At 60.6% G+C, this 17,616-nt stretch overlaps 2 protein-coding genes across 2 annotated transcripts; both read right to left on the bottom strand.

Annotated features, from left to right (window-relative positions):
- Window positions 1–3,316: 3,316 nt before the first annotated feature.
- On the bottom strand, window positions 3,317–11,282 carry TPGS1 (tubulin polyglutamylase complex subunit 1). Its single transcript, XM_069456765.1, has 2 exons — window positions 10,131–11,282; window positions 3,317–5,108 (listed from the first exon to the last, which is right to left on the bottom strand). The coding sequence occupies exons 1-2, from the start codon at window positions 10,502–10,504 to the stop codon at window positions 4,571–4,573; spliced, it is 912 nt and encodes a 303-aa protein (XP_069312866.1). The 5' UTR covers window positions 10,505–11,282; the 3' UTR covers window positions 3,317–4,570.
- Window positions 11,283–12,180: 898 nt separating this feature from the next.
- MADCAM1 (mucosal vascular addressin cell adhesion molecule 1) lies at window positions 12,181–14,590 on the bottom strand. The gene is made up of 4 exons (XM_069491876.1): window positions 14,530–14,590; window positions 13,925–14,197; window positions 13,292–13,621; window positions 12,181–12,518 (listed from the first exon to the last, which is right to left on the bottom strand). Exons 1-4 carry the CDS (start codon window positions 14,588–14,590, stop codon window positions 12,181–12,183), a joined length of 1,002 nt encoding a protein of 333 aa, XP_069347977.1.
- Window positions 14,591–17,616: the final 3,026 nt, after the last annotated feature.

Raw genomic sequence — 17,616 nt, forward strand, 5'->3', positions numbered from 1 at the left:
AAAGAGCCGCTGCTTCCCGTAACCTCCAGGGCCTTGGCTTTTGCATTCCTAAGGAGGCTCTGGGCTTCCTCTCCGGCCCAGAGTGAAACGAGTGTGCCTAGATCTGTGGGGCCCTCTGGCACCATTCACCAGGTATTCTGGGCGCCCACTGACCCTCATTCTCTTCTGTACCACATGGTTGTCAGTAGTGCCAATGTCATAGATCTGGCATGCAGTAGCTGTCAACAAATAGTAATTAGAATTAATCATGATTCTTCCTCTGAGGTTTCCCAAGATCTCCTTTCCTATGTACACCCAGGTCTTGGGAGATACTGGGTGGGAAGAGGGAAGTACTGGGTTTACTAGTCCCTCCAACTGGTCCCGCTTGGTCCCCAGCCTCGAGGAAAGCCTGCTTCTCTGGCTTTAGGTCAACCTGGAGTGGTGAACAGCTGAGGTTTTGCTTGCCAGTTTTCTGGCTATAGCACTTAATTTTCTTTTGCAGACTCCCTACTCAGTCTGAAAGGTTTGAACTGGACTGACCCCAAGTCCTGGCTGCACGGATGGTCATCTAATTGGAGTGTTCCTGGCCCTGTTTACCCTGGGCTGCAGTGGTTGGTTAAAGGAACACAGGTGAAACTCCTGACCGTCTGAGGAGATGCAGCCCTGGGACATTTTCTGGGATTGCAGTGCCGGGGCGGCTGAGCAGGGAGGCCCTGGGACTGGAATTATGGTGCCATCTTTTCACCACAAGGCCTTAAACAAAGTCAGGAGAGCTGAGCCAACTGAGGAGAGAGAAAATGTTGATAATTTGGTTTGTGCTCCTGGATCCAGCCACACTTGAGCTCCACTGCAGGTTCCAATGATGCAAGTCTATAAATTCTTTATTTTTTTAATTAAGCCAGTTTGAGCTTAGCCTGCCATCACATGCCACAGAAGAGCCCTAAACTCAAATGTAGTTTTCACCATGACCATGGAAATATTTCTCAAATGCTAAACCAAATTTCATTTTCTTTATCTACAAAATGGATTAGATGAGATAGTGTGTGAAAAGCATAGTGTGAAGCCCAAGTGGTCATAGAGACTTACAGGACAGCATCTTACTGCTATTGTGCCCTGTTGGGAAGAAAGATATGGCCTCAGGAGGCAGAGGGGACGCGTATGACAGAGTCAGAAGACAAAAGCTATGGCTGGGCACGGCAGCTCATACCTGTAATCCCAGCACTCTGGGAGGCTGAGACGGGAGGATCACTTGAGGTCAGGAGTTGGAGGCTGCAGTGAGCTATGATGACACCACTACACTCCAGCCTGGGTGACAGACTGAGACTCTGTCTCCAAAAAAAAAAAGAAAGAAAGGCCGTGGGGCCCATGTACTCTGAATGCAACAGAACTGGCTTCAAGGCCTGCTCTGCCCCTTCTTGCTGTGCAATCTGGGGCCGTTACTTGCCATGGAAGAGAGAATAATGCCCCAAGGATGACTACGCTCTGATCCCCAAAAGCTGTGATTGTTACAGCATGGTGAAAAGGGCTTTGCCGATGGGATTAAGGACCTTGGGCTGGGGGGACAGTGTCAGCGCAGGGTCCTCCCACGAGGAGGCGGGAGGGTCGGAGGCAGAGAGACTGGAAGAAGCTGTGCTGCTGGCTCTGAAAGGGGAGGAAGGGCCCTGAGCCGAGGGATGGGGGCGGCTGCTTGACACTGGGAGAGGTGGGAGACGGGTTCTCCCCTAGAGCCCCCAGGAGGGACCGGCCCCGCCACTCCCTGATTTCAGGACTTCTGCCCTCCAGACTGTGAGACAATAAGTTTGTGTTGTTTGAAATCATTAAGTTTGTGGCATTAGTTACAGCAGCGATAGGGATTGAACACACTTACTTCAATGAGTTTCAGATCCCTCTGGAAAATTCCTCCCTCCCTCCCTTCCTGGCCTTCCATGTGCAAATCTAGGTCTGTGCATGCAGCAGTGAATAAACAAGCAAGTCCCTGTCCTCAGAACACAGGCCAGAAACAAAAAATTTCTGTGAAGGAAAATGAAGTATTCCAGGGGTCAGCAGTGGGGAAGGTGCAGGAGGGTATTTTGGGTAGGGGTCAAGAAGGCATCTCTCAGGAGGTGACATCTGAGCAGAGACCTGATGGGGTGCGGAAGTGGTCCGTGTGGGTCTGTGGGAAGTGTCACGGGGAGAGGAAACGGTATCTGCAAAGGCCACGTGGCAGGGACGAGCTGGACTTGCTGGAGGCTGGCGTGGCTGGGCACCAGGTGGGGGACAGAGGCACAAACAGGCGGGGGGGGGGGGTGTCTCTCAGCTCCATTTTCCCATGTGCCAACCTGCTCCCAGGCCTCATGGGGACAAGAAGGCCCAGGTCTTCCCAGCTCACCCCCAGCACTGTGTTTCCAGAAAGAGCCCCAGGGCGGCTGGAGTCCCCACCACTGAGGCTGGAGGCCCGGAATGTCCAACTGGCCAGGGGGTGATGATGGTCCAGGAGGATTAGGGTACCAGCTGGACCCTCCAGGGCCTGGGCAGAGAAGGGGCAGGTGGGAGGAAGTTACAATGTGCGATGTGTGATGTGTGTGGTGGGCTTGGGCAGGGCTTTCCATGGAGACCAGAAACTCTAGAGGAGCCCCAGGGTCCGGGAGGGCCTGGGATTCCCCATGGAGACAGCCAGGAGGTTGGGGGGGGCTCTCAAGGAGATCAGCGCTCTGGCCCGAGACGTGAATCTGAGAGTTCTTGGCCACAGGCTGGAGAGCTCCGAGTGAAGGGAGGAGGGGCCCCTGGACAGAGCCTGGAGGGCACCTTCCACCAGAGAAGCTGGGAAGAGAGAGGAATCTTCCCAGGGGGCTTTGGGGGGCTGGAACGTGGTGTTGCCAGAGCAGGTTGCGGGGCTCAATGCTGCGGTCAGGCCGGGCCAGGCCAGGGAGGTCAGGTCAGCTTCCTGCGGCTGTGCTGGCAAGGGCCAAGCCAGGATCACCACAAATGGGGACTTCTGGCCCCGGGGCCAGGTGCCACAGGTGGTGCAGGGAAGCTGCGCAGGGCGGGGCCAACTTGTGTATCCCCTGGCCAGCCACTCTTGCCTGCCGTCTGCCCCAGGAGGTGGATGGAGCCTCCTGGGCCCTGCGTCCCTGTCCTGGTGTCTAGGACAGTTCAGTACTGAGAGCTGACTGCAGTCAGCCCGCCTGTGGTTCCAGGAGGGCAGGGACCTCGGCCATGTTGTTCCCAGCTCTTCCGTGCTCTCCCAGCTCAGTATGTCACAGTCCTAACAGGTGACATTTAGGGAGTGGGCGCTCTTTGCTCATACTCACCTAGTGCTGTGTGACAAAGCACTCTGAAACTTAGTAGGTTACGACAACATTTATTTAGCTCGCTAATCTGCAAAGCGGGAGCTGCCGGTTGGCACACGCGCCCGTGCAGGGGCTTCCTCAGCACACGAGTCCCGAGGCAAAGCCAGGCAAAGCCGCTGGCGGCCAAGAGGACGAGAAATGGGTTCTACCTCTGGACTGTGGAAGAGCAGGAATGGAAATATCATCGTGGCTATTTTTGGGAAACGAGATCCGCCAGGATCCAGTCGTGCATTGGTTCATCAACTGCCCACACTTTGCCTCCCTTTTTCTCGGTGCTGGGAACAGGGATATAGGCGGGGTCCCTGCCGTTGTGCAGCTTGTGGAAACTGTAAAGGTTGTGTTCCCTGGGGTCTCCCTCAGTCAGAATAGGGGCAGTCACGAGCTCATGTAACAAGAGGGGCAGACTGAGGCTGAGAGTGTGACGTCATCTGCCAGGAACCGTTCCGAGCTGGGAATCCGATTCCGGACTGGCCCTTCTTGCTCCCTACAGAATTCTCTGTCCAAGTGGTCCCACTGGCTGGGGGTGCGTTCGGAGTGCCTGGTGGAGGCTCAGGGAGCTCCCACTGGTCACAGGGGTCCCAATGGGCCCAGTGGCAGGCAGCATCGGTGTGTGTTCTGGAGCCCGGGGTCAAACCCCTGCCCAGCCACTGCTGGGGTGTGACCCTCCACCAGTCTGCCAAGTGCAGGCAGCAATTTACCTTCTCCACGGGGCCGTAGTGAGAGTCGAGCAAGATGCTGTGGTTGCCCAAAGGTGTCTGAGCTGTTACTGTCATCAATGTTGCTGTCATCTGCCAAGCTGGCCTCTTTGACAGCTGGGGAAACTGAAGCCCAGGAAGGACCCTTGGGAAGGGCAGGGCTGGAGGGACGAGGTCCCGTATTGCGGAGGAGCCAGTGGTGCCGCTCAGCCCTTGCCCCCCAGCAGGACCTCGCTGGGGCACCCTGGCGCTTCCTTCAGCTGCTGTGGAGGGGTGTCCTCTGCCATCAAGGATGAGGCTGGGAGGTGGGAGCACGTGCACACACGCCGGGGTCAGCCTTGGCAATGGATTTTGTTACTGCTGGGCAGGGGCCCTGCGTGCGGAGGGGCTGGGGAGGCAGGCAGTTGTGTGGGGAGGGAGCGTCTGTTCCCGGGAGCCCGGCCTCCTCCCCAGGGCCGGGTATCAGTCCACATCCTGATCTGGGTGAGGGGGAGGCGCTGCACCCCCTGCCTGCAGGGACGCCCCAGCCCTGGTCCCGAATCCATATTCGCTGGGCCCAGGCAGGGCTCAGCCCACTGGCTTGACCTTGGCAATGAAGAGGGCGGCCGCCTTCTCCAGGAACTCCTCACGGGTCATGGGGGAGCTGGGCCGCCGCCCTGACATGGCACGGTCCATGGCCAGTGCCAGGCTGTCTGGCCCCAGGCGTGAGCCAGCCTCCAGGTAGCAGGCGGGCGCCGCACTGTTGTCGCTGGCCTGCAGGGCGCCCTCCAGGGTGTCCAGCACAGCCTGGCCCACGCGGCGGTCGGCCACAGCCACAGCTGGGCCCTCCAGCAGCTGGAAAAGGGCGCTGGCCCGGGCTACAAACTCCAGCAGCACGAAGCAGGTGAGCATGCCGGCGCGGAACACATCCAGTGGCACGGCCTCGTGGTCTCGGCACTGGATCTTGCGCAGCAGGGGCGCCACGACCTCCTCGGGGGCCTCGCCGTCCCTGCAGATGCGTTTGAGTAGCTCGCCGTAGGTGCGCCCATCCAGCCCCGGCTTCTTCTTGCGCCCACTGGCACTCAGGCACTCATAGGCCACGCCAACGTTGTTGTTGAAGGCAGTCCTGTGGGGGAGAGGGTGTTGGGCAGCCGCAGGGCCAGCATCCCTGCCCCTCCCACCCCCTCCTCCTCCCGTCCTCCCGGCCCTTGCCCTGCGCGCTGCCTTCCCCAATCCCCTTCCCTCGTTTTCTTTTCTTTTTTCTCGAGACATGCAGTGGTATCACAGCTCACTGCAGACTTCAACTCCTGACCTCAAGCGATCCTCCTGCCTCAGCCTTCTAAAGTGCTGGGATCACAGGCATGAGCCACCACACCCCCGGCTTTCTGCCTTTCTCTTCCTAGCAGTTCTCACCATCTGACTTACTGAACCTTAACATAGTCAGCCCCATGAGGGCAGAGCACTAATCTGTCAGTCACTGTCACAGCCCTCCTGCCTAGAACCCTGCCCAGCACACAGTGGGTGCCCAATCAACGCCTGCTGAATCCACCACCAGGCCTCGGTTTGGGGTGTCTGCCCCCTGCAGCAATGATGCTGCACGCGTGGAGTGGCTGCTCAGCATTTATCGCAGGTCAGTTTCTCTCTCCCCACATCCCACAGGCAGGAGTCCGGGGGTCAGACCGGGCCGCTGCCTGCTTTTGTAAATAAAGTTTTATTGGAACAGCCACGGCAGCTCACTGACGTGTTACCTGTGGTTGCTTCACGCTACGACAGCAGAGTCACATGGTCACGAGGGAGATTACCCACCGAGCTGAAAACGTTTACTTTCTAGACCTTCACTGAAAAGCCCGTCAGCCCGGCTGCCAGCTCCAAGGCGGGCACTTGAGCATCCCTGAGGTGCTATTGCGTGCCACGCCTGTGCTGTGGGCGTCCCGTGGAGGGCACGAGGGTGGCAGGGAGCACAGCGGTTAATGTGGGCTACTTCACTCCCCTCATTGCATTAACTGCACAGGGCCTGGTGCTAGTGCCCTGCTATCATTTCCACTATGACATACAGGGAAACTGAGGCTCGGGGCAGGTTGTGCTCTGGCCACGGGTCTCAATGAGGAAGCTGGCTACAGGCTCCTTTTTCTTCCCGAGTATTAAAGGCCCCACGCACGGCCCTCATGCAGTGCTGGGTGCTCGTGGACGCTGGTGCTGTTGCCTGCAGCCCACCGACGCCTCTCCACAACCCTTGCAGGGGCTGGGACTATTAGCTCATCCCGCCAGGAAAAGGATGTTTCGGGATGTCTGCCTTGAAGCACTGATTTATTGCTGCGATTATACCCCCAAACCTAGCGCCCTGAAAACCACAACAGATGTGTCCTGTCACACGGTTTCTGGGTCCCTCTCATATGGCTGCAGTCAGGACATCAGCTGTGGCTACTGTCCCCCGAAGTCCGACTTCTGGGGTGGCTCACACACAGGCTGAGCTGGGGCGGCTCTTGGCAGGAGCTTCAGTTCCTCACTCGTGGCCGTCCCCTTGGGCCGAGTGAGCTTCCTTAGGCCATGTGACTGACTGCCCCGAGCAAGGCCCACGATGTCCTGCTGTGGCAGGTGGCTCTCTTCAACGTGGCGGGGACTGAACCCTAGGAGGTGAGGCTCCCGGGGGTACCTTGAAGGCTGGTACCCATGGCACTGCCCAGCAAGTCTTCCCACAAACTTCTCCACCCCTTAGAAGTTGGGCTGAGCCACGGGACTTCCTTTGCCATGGAAATGTGAGTGCCAGCGAAGTGTGATCCACATCCAGTGGGAATTTCTAGGGCCATTGAATTATTCCTGCTTGCCATGGCTGTGTGAGCCCAAGTCAGGACTGCAGGAGTGGAGCCCCCCACTGACCCTGTGGTGTGAGCAAGAAGCGAACCTTGGCTGTGATACAGCCACCGGGGCTTTGGGGCTGTCACTGTGGTGTGACGTTGCCCCTCCTCACTGATTCGTGTGTGGCCAGGATTCGCCTAACTCTGTGCCCTGGGCCTCCCTGCCAGGACCGGGCACTGACTCGCTCTGCAGGCGGCACCTGGGTGTGCAGGGCTCTGCACCCGGCCCAGATCTGCCTTCGAGCATCCCTCTGTCCCTCTCCTGCCTCCTGGTTGAGCTCCAGGCAAGTCGCTGCCTCTCTGAGCCCAGCTTTCACACCCAGGGGTGAGGGTCCTGATCCCTGCACCTCGGGATTCTCGTGAGGATGGAAGATCGGAGTTTGTGCCAGGTGCCCACAACAGCGCCGGCACTGCACGCCGTAACCAGGGCTGGGGTCAGCCGGCTGTCCAAATGCTGTTTGTCATTTGCTTCCGGCCCCAAGGGCTGATTACAGCCCGTGAGGTCAGACCCATGAGGAGGGACTGCTCGTATCTGCGCCTGGGGGCTCCATTCTGAGTGCTCAGGTGAAGGCAGCGAGCTCTGGGCTCATGCAAGCCTGGGCCTGAACTGAGCTCCTCCATGTGACCCTGGTCTCTGGGCCTTGGGTCCCCTGTCTGCACTCAGGAGGGCTCCGTCTGGGTCAGCGCCTACAGAGAGCAGTCTGTGAAGCATGTGAGCATTTGTTAAGAAAAAAAATTATGTTTATGGAAAGTCTCCAGAAAGAGGCATGGGAGACGTGCTTTTAACCTTTAACCTGACTAGCAGTTCTCAAGGGGGACGATATTGCTCCCAGGGCACCCTGGGCAATGTCTGGGGACACCTGTGGTTGTCACTGCTGGGCTGGGGGGTGTCCGGGGCATGGAGCAGGGGCAGGGATGCTCAGCCCCCTGCAGTGCCCAGGACGCCGCCCCAGAGAGCGACTGAGGCTGAGGACCTTGGCCGAGGCCTGCTGGTGCTCTGTGCACAGGGACGGTGCAGCTGTTGCTGCTACACAAGCGACTTGGTGGCTCAGGAGGAGGCCTTCGGGACTGCACTTCTTGGGCCTGACTCCGGCTGTGCCCTTGGTGCTGTATGGCCTTTGGCATGTCACTTTAGATCTGTATTTGGGGGGGTGGGGGCCTTAGAGGCTGATAGGGACGTGGCCATTACTTTCCATTTCTCAGAGACACGGGCAGAGAGGATCTGGGGCGACTTCTCCCCAGATCTGATGACCAAGAGCAGCCCCAGTCAACCCCTCAGCACTGGGGGGCACATGCCCAGCAGAGTGGGGATGAGGTTACCTGGCTCTCGGCTTCCGCAGGTGACGGTGCGGGGCTCCTGATTGCCTGCTGGGAGGACAGGAGCTGGCCTGGCTCCCATGAACACAAAACCAGATGCTGCCGAGGCCTGGTGAGCCTGTCTTCTGAGTTCACCCCTGGCTGCGTCTCTGGGGAGACCCATTAGCCCAGGGGCCCAGAGGTGTCTGCCACCAGCACGGCCGCTAGCCCTGCTACTCCTCCGACGTCCCTGGCTGTTATGAACTGCCTCCAGCCAACAGCCCCAATGGCCTGTCCTGGCATGACGAGTTCTCCCAAATTCATGTCCACCCAGAATCTCAGAGTGGGATGTTATTTGGAAATAGGGTCTTTGCAGATGTCACTAGTTAAGACGAAGTCACACTGGAGTGGGGCGAGCCCTGATCCAGTCGCTGGTATCCGTGTAAGAGAGGACAGAGGGACATAGAGCAGGCCATGTGATGACGGAGGCACATCAGAGCCATGCAGCCACAAGCCAGATTGCTACCAGCCCCCTGAAGCTGGGAGAAGCAGGAAGGATCCTCCCCTGGAGCCACTAAGTTTGTCGTAATTTGTTACAGCAGCCCTGGGAAATTAATATAAACATCCTCATCTGCCATGTCTATTGGGTGAGTGGCTTGTGCAGTGCTTGACCTGAACAACCATACTTTTTGGCCCTGCCACTGACCCCTTTTTGTCCTTGGGAGAGTCTCTTTTGGCTGTCCCAGGACGCTGCTTTCACCTGGTTCCTCCCTTCATGTCTGGTCTTGCCTTTCTGTCCTTTTTTGTGGCCCTCCAAGGCTGAGGCCCCTCAGAGCATGGTCCTGAGCCTGTCTTTTCCCTCCTAAAGCCTTTGTGACACCTCTCAGTTTACAGTCTCCTGTCCAAGTCCCGTCTCAGTTGCTGACCCTTCCATCCACCTTCCTGCTGTGAGGTTTCTCCCGGCCCCCTGACATAATGATCCCCCAGCCTCTCCAAGCCACTCTTGTGACTTCCCCAAACCAGTGGCCTCCTGTCTCAGTAATCGGCTGCACTGACCCTCTGGGCTTGTCCTTGCACACTCCCTCCCAGCCCAGGCCCAGCTCATCCTGGGCCTTCAGAGCCACCGGGCCTCCACCTCCTGCCAGCTAGCCTGGTCCCTGCCCAGATCCCCATCTCGGGGTGAACCCTTATCCGGCCACCCCCTGCGGTGGAGATGCTGGTGTTCTGCTCTGATGCTTTGTCCTCCCACCCTTTCCCCCTTTGTCCTCCAGCTTCTCTGGGACTCTCCCAGGAGGGCTGCCCTGGTGTTTACAGCCCTCTGGATGGCCTCAGCTCCCCACCTTTGCTTGGCGTCCTTACCCGCCCTGCTCCTCCCACACCCTTGGGGATTCTCCTGGGTGCACCCCCTTGTAAAAATCACTCCCACGCAAATGCCTCCTTCAGGCTTTGCTTCTGGGGAGCGCCCCCGCCAACGACACCAGCCCACACCCAGGCATCACCTCGGGTTGGGGCTGCAGGGCAGACGGCTTCTGCCCAACCCACCTTGCCGCGACGGTCATCCCCATCTGCTCCTCACCCCCACCTGCTCCTCGGCCACCTTCCGCGCTCAGAGTTGTCCCCGCCAGGAACACAGGCAGCTGGCACCGTCCCCGCCCGTCTCCACCCGCGGTCCGGTGAACATCCTCGTCCCGGCCCAACGCGCGCCCGGGCTCGCAGGGCTCGCTCCTCCCGCGCTCCACGATTTTCAAAATCACGGGCTGCCGGCGGGAACCCAGCACCCGCCAAAGGCATCACAAAAGGCCGAGCCGGCGGGAACCGCCCCCGTCCGACTGCAGCGGGGACCCGGAGCTCACCCGGCCCCGCCGGGGCGCCGCGGACTACAACTCCCAGCAGGCTCCGCGCCCTGCGCCGGCGCTGTGGGTGGGCAGCTGCGCGGGGCACGCCGGGAGTTGCAGTCCACACCCCCCCACCCCCGCAACCGGCGGCCCGACGCGCACCTCTGGGAGTGGTGGGCCAGGCGCAGGTGCCAGAGCGCGCGGCCCAGGCGCTGCTGCTGCAGCAGGAGCTGGCCCGGGGGCTCCCCGGCGCCGCCGTTCGCGGGCGAGCGGAGGCCCATGTTCTCGAAGTAGTGCGCCAGGAAGGCAATCGGCTCCTCGGGCCGCGCCTCCAGCACCTTCAGCAGGGCTGCGCGCAGCATCTCCGTCACGCCGACCTGCCGCAAGAAGTCCTCCTCGCTCTCGGCCGCCGCCGCCGCCCGGGACACCGACGGCCGGCCGCTGTCGGCGAAATTGGCCGCCGGGGCCACCGCGGGCCGCCGCTTCTCCACTGCCGCCATCTTCGCTGAGGGCAGCGGGACCGGAAGTACCGCCATATCCCACCGAACGCTGGCGCCCTGGGGCGGTCCTTTTTGTTAAGGGCATGGGCAGCCCTGATTCCCTCTGGGAGACTCTAGGAAATGACAGGAGCACGTTACCCTTTTCGCCTAGCCCCTTAGTGGCTTTCTGTCTTCTCTTCCTTCTTTATATTTACTGGTTGGCCCTCCTGGCTTCGGCCCGGAATGTGAATTTTGCCAGACTTTAAAATGGCTACCTAGAAAGGTCTCGGTTTCTGGCCTGAAGCCGGGTTGCTTGCCATCTTGGTAGTGGGCGATGCCTTAGTTCTCATGGTCTCCTAGCAACCACTCTCCCTGGTTACTGGAGAAGGCCGACTGAGCGTGCGCGAGCATGGACGGAGCTCCGCCCACGGACCCAGGTGTTCATCTGCGCTCCAGCTGCGCTGAGGGATGGAGCTGGGCCCCCGCAGACTCCACCCAGCTTGGCAGCCGGTACGTGCTCGCGAGGCGCTGTCCCGGGCTGTTACCCGTCCCGACCGCCAGAGGGCTCTTTCTAACGCCGCGTGCTCTGCAGCTCTAAAGTCTCCCGTAGCTCCCCAGTACCTCTGGCCGCCGTCCCTCCTGTCCGGGCTGACATCTACAGCTCTTCGTCACTGACCTCCTTGCCAGCCGCCCTCTAGCCCCGGCCACCCCGGAAGACCTGCAGTCCCTTGATGAGCCGGCTCTGCCGCTTTGCCCAGGCTATCCCCGCCAAATACTCCTCCCACTTTCTTGCTGGATTCCTGGTTATCTGTTAAGCTCCTGACCCAGGGAAATGCACAAGGCCCTGGCACTTTCCCACCCCAGGCAGAGCTCGCTCCCCCGGCCAGATGGGGCTGAGGCTGGGCGTGTACCTCATCCTTGCCCCTACCGGGAGTCGCCTTGTGCAGGTGAGAGTTGTGCAGAGGGTTCCTGCATCTCTGGACCACGACAGGAGTCACCAAAGGTCAGACCAAACGCCCTTTATTCTCCATCCCTGAATAGTTGGGAGAGTGGGCTCCCCAGGGGCCCCAATGGGGGACACAACCAGCTGGAGCGCCTGAGCGTGCTGGCCACCCATGGTCAGCCCCTAAACATTCTCTGGTCTCAACTGGGTGGAGGGAAAGCCTGGCTGCTCAGGAGGGGCTGCTCTGTCCGGTGGGTCTCCCTTCATCCGGCCCAGGCTGACTCTGGGTGGGGGAGCCGCGGAGAAGCTGGCAGGTGGCCGTGGTCCTCAGCCAGGGTCCGGGCAGCGGCAGCGTTTCCGAAGGCGGTAGGCAATGAAGGACAGGAGCAGCAGGGCCAGCACCACGCTGCCCGTCCACAAGTCCGTGGGCAGCTGGGCAGGGCCCGGGCTGGGCGCTGGGAGGCGCAGGAGAGAGCAGCGGTCAGAGCCCAGCAGAGTCTACAAAGTGCTTCGGATTTACTGAGTTCCCTGAAATTTCACTAAGGACTTTACAGCAGAGCTTCTGAAAGCTACACAGGACATTATGGTTTAGAAGTGGGCGGTCCAGCAAGGTGACCACTTGCCACCGCCAACCTTTGAACAGAAAGTGCTATCAGCATGCAAATCACGCTGCACTTTGAAGACTTAGTTTGGAAAGAAAATTTATGTAAAATGTCGCCTTCACACTTTTCTTTTTTTCTTTTCTTTTAGTGAAGATGGGGTCTTGCTCTTGCTCAGGCTGGGAAATTTCTCATCTAAAGTTTTGATCCAAGGTGTCCCTCCCAGCCCTCCCCAGGCAGCAGAACTCACAGCTTTTGGGGGCCACTCCTCCCTCTGTGGCAGCCTGGTGGATCTCAGAGCAGCAAGTCCCCATGGAGCCCTGCTTGGGGGGTGCCTCCAGGGAGGTCATGTCAGGGGGTTCCAATGAGGTTACGTTCGGGGACTCTGGTGAGGTCACATCGGGGGGCTCCGGGGAGGTCGCGTTGAGGGGCTCTGGGGAGCTCAAGTAGAGGGGCTCTGGGGAGGTCGCATCAGGGGTCTTCAGGGAGGTCATGTTGGGCAGCTCCGGGGAGGTCAGGCTGTGTAAGACTGGAAACAGTGCAGTGTTTTTTTCCCCTGCTGCCCTGGGCCTGCCCCTCCTGCCTCAGTCTCCCCATCTGGAAAATGGGGTTGGACTAGAACCTCTCCAAGCCCCTTTTGTGAACCACTTGGGTGAATCAAAGTGCATCACAGTGGATAGGAGGCCTGGACCCCCAGTTACCGGCCGCAGCATCTTGAGCAGGTTTGTTAATAGCCGTGTGCCTCAGTTTCCTCAATTGTGAAAGGGGTGAGAGTCCCCCCACTTCCTTCCTTTAAACAGGGAGGTCAGAGGGACCTTCATTGAGAGAGTGATAGTCAAGTAGAGAGCTGAGGGAGGGGAAGAGGGAGCAGTGAAGAGACCTGGGGGAAGAGCATTCCAGGCAAAGAGCACAGCACAAGCGAAGGCCCTGAGGCAGGACCGTGCTTGGTGTGTAGGAGGCCTGTGTGGTTGGATTGGAGTGAGGGAGGGAGAGAGGGAGGAGGTGAGGAGGTGAGGACAGAGAGGTGACGGGGCAGATTGTGCAGGGCCTGGGCCTGGTGGGCCTCAGGGAGGACTTGGGGTTGCCCCAAGGGAGGTGGGAGCCATGGAGGGCTGTGGGCAGAGGAGGGATGGCACAGGATAGGTTCTCAGTAAATATCTGTTGGATTAACATGGCTCTGGCTGCCACAGGGGAACAGACTAAAGGTCGAATCCAGTCTTCCCCATGCCCCACAGCTCAGGTCCCCTGTCAAGGCTCTTGAGTGGGAGGGCCTGCCTGTGCCCACCTCCCTGGGGGACTCACCTGGAATGGCCCGGCGGTGGCTGAGCTCCACGCCGGGCAGCCTCATGGTGGCCTGGCAGTGCAGCGCAGGCAGGTTTGGGGTCCCCAGTGGGGGCAGCAGCCAGCGCTCTGTCACGTGGAACAGCGAATCCTCATCCTCCTGGGGCTCCTCCTCCTCCACCTCAGGGGGGCCCAGAGTCTGTACCCCCTCCAGTTCCCGGTCCCCCAGAAGCAGGGAGAAGGAGAGTGCGTCAGAGCCCACAGGCATGACCTTGTGGGCTGTGCAGGCCACCTCCCGGTCCACCCCAGGCACCAGGGCCGCTGGGGAGACGCTCAGCTGGTCCGGGAAGGCTGTGGATGCAGGGTGGGAAGGGGGGGCTGAGCTGCTGAACAGGAAGAGGGAACAGTTTGTGCAGACTCAGCAGCCACACCCCCTCGGCCAGAATGTGAGGAGCAGGGGAGGGGTCCAGGGCCAGCCCTGGAAGGTTGGGCAGGGCCTGGGGGGCAGTGAAGGCCAGAGGCCTAGTGGGGACTTAGCTGCGACCCAGGCTTGGAGCAGGGCCGGGGTGGGCAATCCGGAAGGCTCCGAGGAAGAGGTGGCCTAGGGAAGGAGCCTTGAGTGGAGGTAAGGCGGCGGGAAGGGATGCGCCTCACCATACACCACGAGCCGCACAGTCTTCTGGAAGGTTTGGTCCCCGCAGGAGCCCACGCACACGTGGGGGCCCGCCGCAGACAGCGAGGCGTTGCGCACGGTGAGCACGCTGCGGCGCGAGTCCGACTGCACCTCCCCCAGGCTGGTGTCCAGGCCCCGCCACTGCACCGCGGCCGCCCCGGAGCCTCCGCAGGCCAGACGGCAGGTGAACCGCAGCGACGCGCCCAGGGCCACGGCCACCACCGGCTCTGGGGGCTCCACCTGCAGGGGCTGGCCTGGGGCCGAAGCGGCTGTCACTCCTCGAGCCCGCGCTGCCCAGCCGCGACTCGCGGACCCCTGCCCCCACTTTCCCTGAGCCCCGCCCCCACCGCAGACCCCCAGCCCGGGCCCCGCCCGGTCCCGGCCTCTGCCTTGGCCCTCCCCACCCCGGCCGCCTGGAGCCTGTTTTTCCCTGCGGGGCAGAGGGCGGCGCAGAGCCCCCACCCTCCTCTTTCACCGCTGGCTCCTTCGAGCCCCCTCCCCTCTCTGAGCCCCCTCCCCTCTCCGAGTCCCTTCCTCTTTGCCAAGCTCTCTCCGTGCCCTGGGCCCCCGCCCCTGCCCCGCTCACCGCGGCCGGGCCGCAGGAGGCCCAGGCACAGACCCAACAGGACCGCCCCGCCCCGTCGCATGCTGTCCCTCGTCTGCCCGCGGGCCCGCGGCTTAAATAGCGGCGCCTCGGGGGATTCCCGGGGGGCTTTCCCGGCCTGACCCCCGACCCCGGAGGCGGCAGAGAGGCAGGGGCTGGGGGCCAAAAGTGGGGTGGGCGGGCCGGTCCGAGGTCAGGACGGGCGGGCGCGCGGGTCTGGACCTGTTCCAGGCCTCGCTTGGAATCGGAAGACGAGGACTCGGGTGAGGGTCGGGGTCGGGGAATGGAAACGGACCAGATTGAGGCCTTCACTTTCCGAGGCAGCTGCCTCCAGCTCTGCAGCTGCCGGGCAGTATCGTGTGGGGTGGGGTCTCCTCACCCTCGTGGAGCTGTGAGGCCCTCCAGGACCTGGGAAAAGTCACCCCCATCTCGGCACCCATCTCTCCCGCCCCATCACACCAGCAGGGGCAGCCCCGGGGTGGGCGCAGCCTCGTTTCCAGCTCTGCACAGAGACCCACGTCTGGGGACCCCAAGAGGGGTCGGGAGGGAACCCTGGCAGGGCCCAACTCACAGCTGCCACTAGCGAGTCCTGGGAACCTCACCTTCCAAACACTCCTGAATCCACCCACACTTTCTTCCAGGCCCCTCACACTGGTCCCTGTCTCACCGGGCTCCCTTCAGGGCTTGTTCACCACCAGACACCCAGAGTGGCCTTGGGAACACCCCTGTGAGCATGCTGACACCTGCAAGACTGCCTGGGGGGGCAAAGGAGAAAAGTCCAAGCTCCTGGCAGCAGGGAGCCCTGCACAATCAGTCCCCTTCCCGGGGCCCCAGGGCCTTTGCACAGGCTGTTCCCTCTCCCTGCCCAGTCTCTGCCCAAACACTCCCTCAGGGTCCTCTGCAGCCACCTCCCCCTCCCCATTGTAGTTTCTCCAGGTAATGAGGTTACTGTCTCCCTTTACTTGGGGAGGGGGACCTTATCTGCAGTGGTCCCCACCCTGACCCCAGACCACCTACACAGCAGGCACCTAGGAAGAAAAGAACTGAACGGTTCTGGTTTGGCCTCTGCTCACCTCAGGGTGTGCCTGTTTTTGCCTCAGTTTCCCTGGCTGTGGAATAAGACACGCAGCCAGCAGACAGGGTTTCTACGTGTTGCCAGCCTTTGTCTTCTCAGCCCCTTTTCTGCCAAAGGCAGAAACAGACCAGAGGAGGAGCTGGGACCAGAGGAGGGAAACTGAGGCCCAGAGGGGCTCACAGCAGAAAGGGGAAACAAAGGCCCAGTGAGGTGAGGGTCCATGTCTGTGAACTTCCTTCAGTGTCTCCCTTGGGCCTAGCCTCCCTCCTGCCTGTGCCCGGAAAGGCCTCTCAGGAAGGCACACTCAAAGGTGTGGCCCTCCCCAGGCCGGAGGTGCAGGCCTTCCCGGGAAGCTGGGCTCTTAACCCGGGCAGGGGGCAGCGAGCCTGGTGAATGGGCCACTTCTCAGCCTCTGACCCTGCTTCCTCCCGCCCCCACAGCCTGCCAGGCAGCTGGGGAGGGGTCACTGGGCGCCGGGGCGGGCTGAGGGCCCTTGCCAGGGCTGTGTCCCCACCTCTCCCGGGCCCTGCCTCCACCCTCTGGTCACTCATGGTGTCATCTGAACACTCTACCTGGATGACCAGAGCCTGCACATTCAGAGACATGTGGGGTGTGGGGGTGCACAGTGGGGGGGGGTGGCAGGGCAGCCACCCAAGGGAGGGACAGGTGGGCTGAAAACAGGAAGGAGGTTCTGGCAGGAGCGGGTGCAAAGGTCCAGAGGTGGGGGAGGGGGGACATAGACAGAGAGATAGAGAGACAGAGAGAGACAGAGAGACAGGGACAGGGAGAGACAGAGGGACAGAGAGATAGACACAAAGAGACAGAGAGATAGACCCAGGGACAGAGAGAGACAGAGAGACCGAGAGATAGATCCAGAAACAGAGAGAGATAAACAGAGACAGAGAGACAGAGATAGACAGAGACACAGAGAGATAAAGACACAGAGATAGAGACAAAGAGAGACAGAGAGGGACAGAGAGATACCGAGAGATAGAGATAGAAAGATAGAGAGATGGAGAGAAACAGAGACAGAGAGACAGAGACAGACAAAGAGACAGAGGGACAGAGCTATAGAGAGAGGGACAGAGGGACAGAGGTGGGACAGAAGTCTGAGATCTGGGAGGACCCCTGAAGGGCATCTGAGTCCTGGGCACACAGCAAGGCTGAGCACCAGCAGGGACTGCACTGCATCTTCTGCCAGCACCGGTCACATCCCTTTTTTTTTTTTTTGAGACAGAGTCTCACTCTGTTGCCGGGGCTAGAGTGCTGTGGCGTCAGCCCAGCTCACAGCAACCTCAAACTCCTGGGCTCAAGCGATCCTCCTGCCTCAGCCTCCTGAGTAGCTGGGACTACAGGCATGCACCACCATGCCCAGCTAACTTTTTCTGTATATTTTTAGTTGTCCGGTTAATTTCTTTCTATTTTTTAGTAGAGAGGGGGCCTCGCTCTTGCTCAGGCTGGTCTTGAACTCCTGACCTCCAGTGAGCCTCCCGCCTCGGCCTCCCAGAGTGCTAGGATAACAGGCGTGAGCCACCGCACCAGGCCGGTCACATCCCTTTTGTTCTCGGGAGACTGAGCCCTGGCTTCCTACAGCACCCCCTCCCCAGGGCATCAGTCCCTTCCCGGCATTGTCCCGCCCCAGAGGAAGTCCTCCGCAGGAAGCCTCCTTCCCTTGGAGGGTCCCAGCCCTCCCCCACCCCCCAGACCCCACATCCTGGTCTCCCCATCCACAGCAGAGGAATGTTCCAGATGATTACATTGCTCTAAGAGGGAAAGGAGGAGGGGACTCCACCAGGGTGTCCAGGAGCTGAGCACGCCCAGGGCCCCTGACACAGCCCTCGCTGTCACCCACTGGTCAGTTTTGGGTCCTCGAGGCTTTCTTTGGGGTGGGCTGGGAGCCCCATGAGGGCAGGGCCTGGTTGTCAGGGCCTGTTGGGGCAGCCTGACAAACTCGGCCCAAAGACCCCAGACCTGGGGCTTCCGTCAGGCCCTGC

This window comes from Eulemur rufifrons, chromosome 2 (assembly GCF_041146395.1).
Source record: "Eulemur rufifrons isolate Redbay chromosome 2, OSU_ERuf_1, whole genome shotgun sequence".
NCBI lineage: Eukaryota > Metazoa > Chordata > Mammalia > Primates > Lemuridae > Eulemur > Eulemur rufifrons.

Bases quoted from the DNA above. Each gene is read 5' to 3' on its own strand.
- MADCAM1 (XM_069491876.1), bottom strand. From the start codon at position 14,590: ATGCGACGGGGCGGGGCGGTCCTGTTGGGTCTGTGCCTGGGCCTCCTG. The intron at 13,622-13,924 runs GTGAGGCGCATC...CTGCATCCACAG, and splicing joins TGTGCGGCTCGTGGTGTATG to CCTTCCCGGACCAGCTGAGC. The intron at 12,519-13,291 runs GTGAGTCCCCCA...CACTGTTTCCAG, and splicing joins CCACCGCCGGGCCATTCCAG to TCTTACACAGCCTGACCTCC.
- TPGS1 (XM_069456765.1), bottom strand. From the start codon at position 10,504: ATGGCGGTACTTCCGGTCCCGCTGCCCTCAGCGAAGATGGCGGCAGTG. The intron at 5,109-10,130 runs GTGCGCGTCGGG...TCTCCCCCACAG, and splicing joins CTGGCCCACCACTCCCAGAG to GACTGCCTTCAACAACAACG.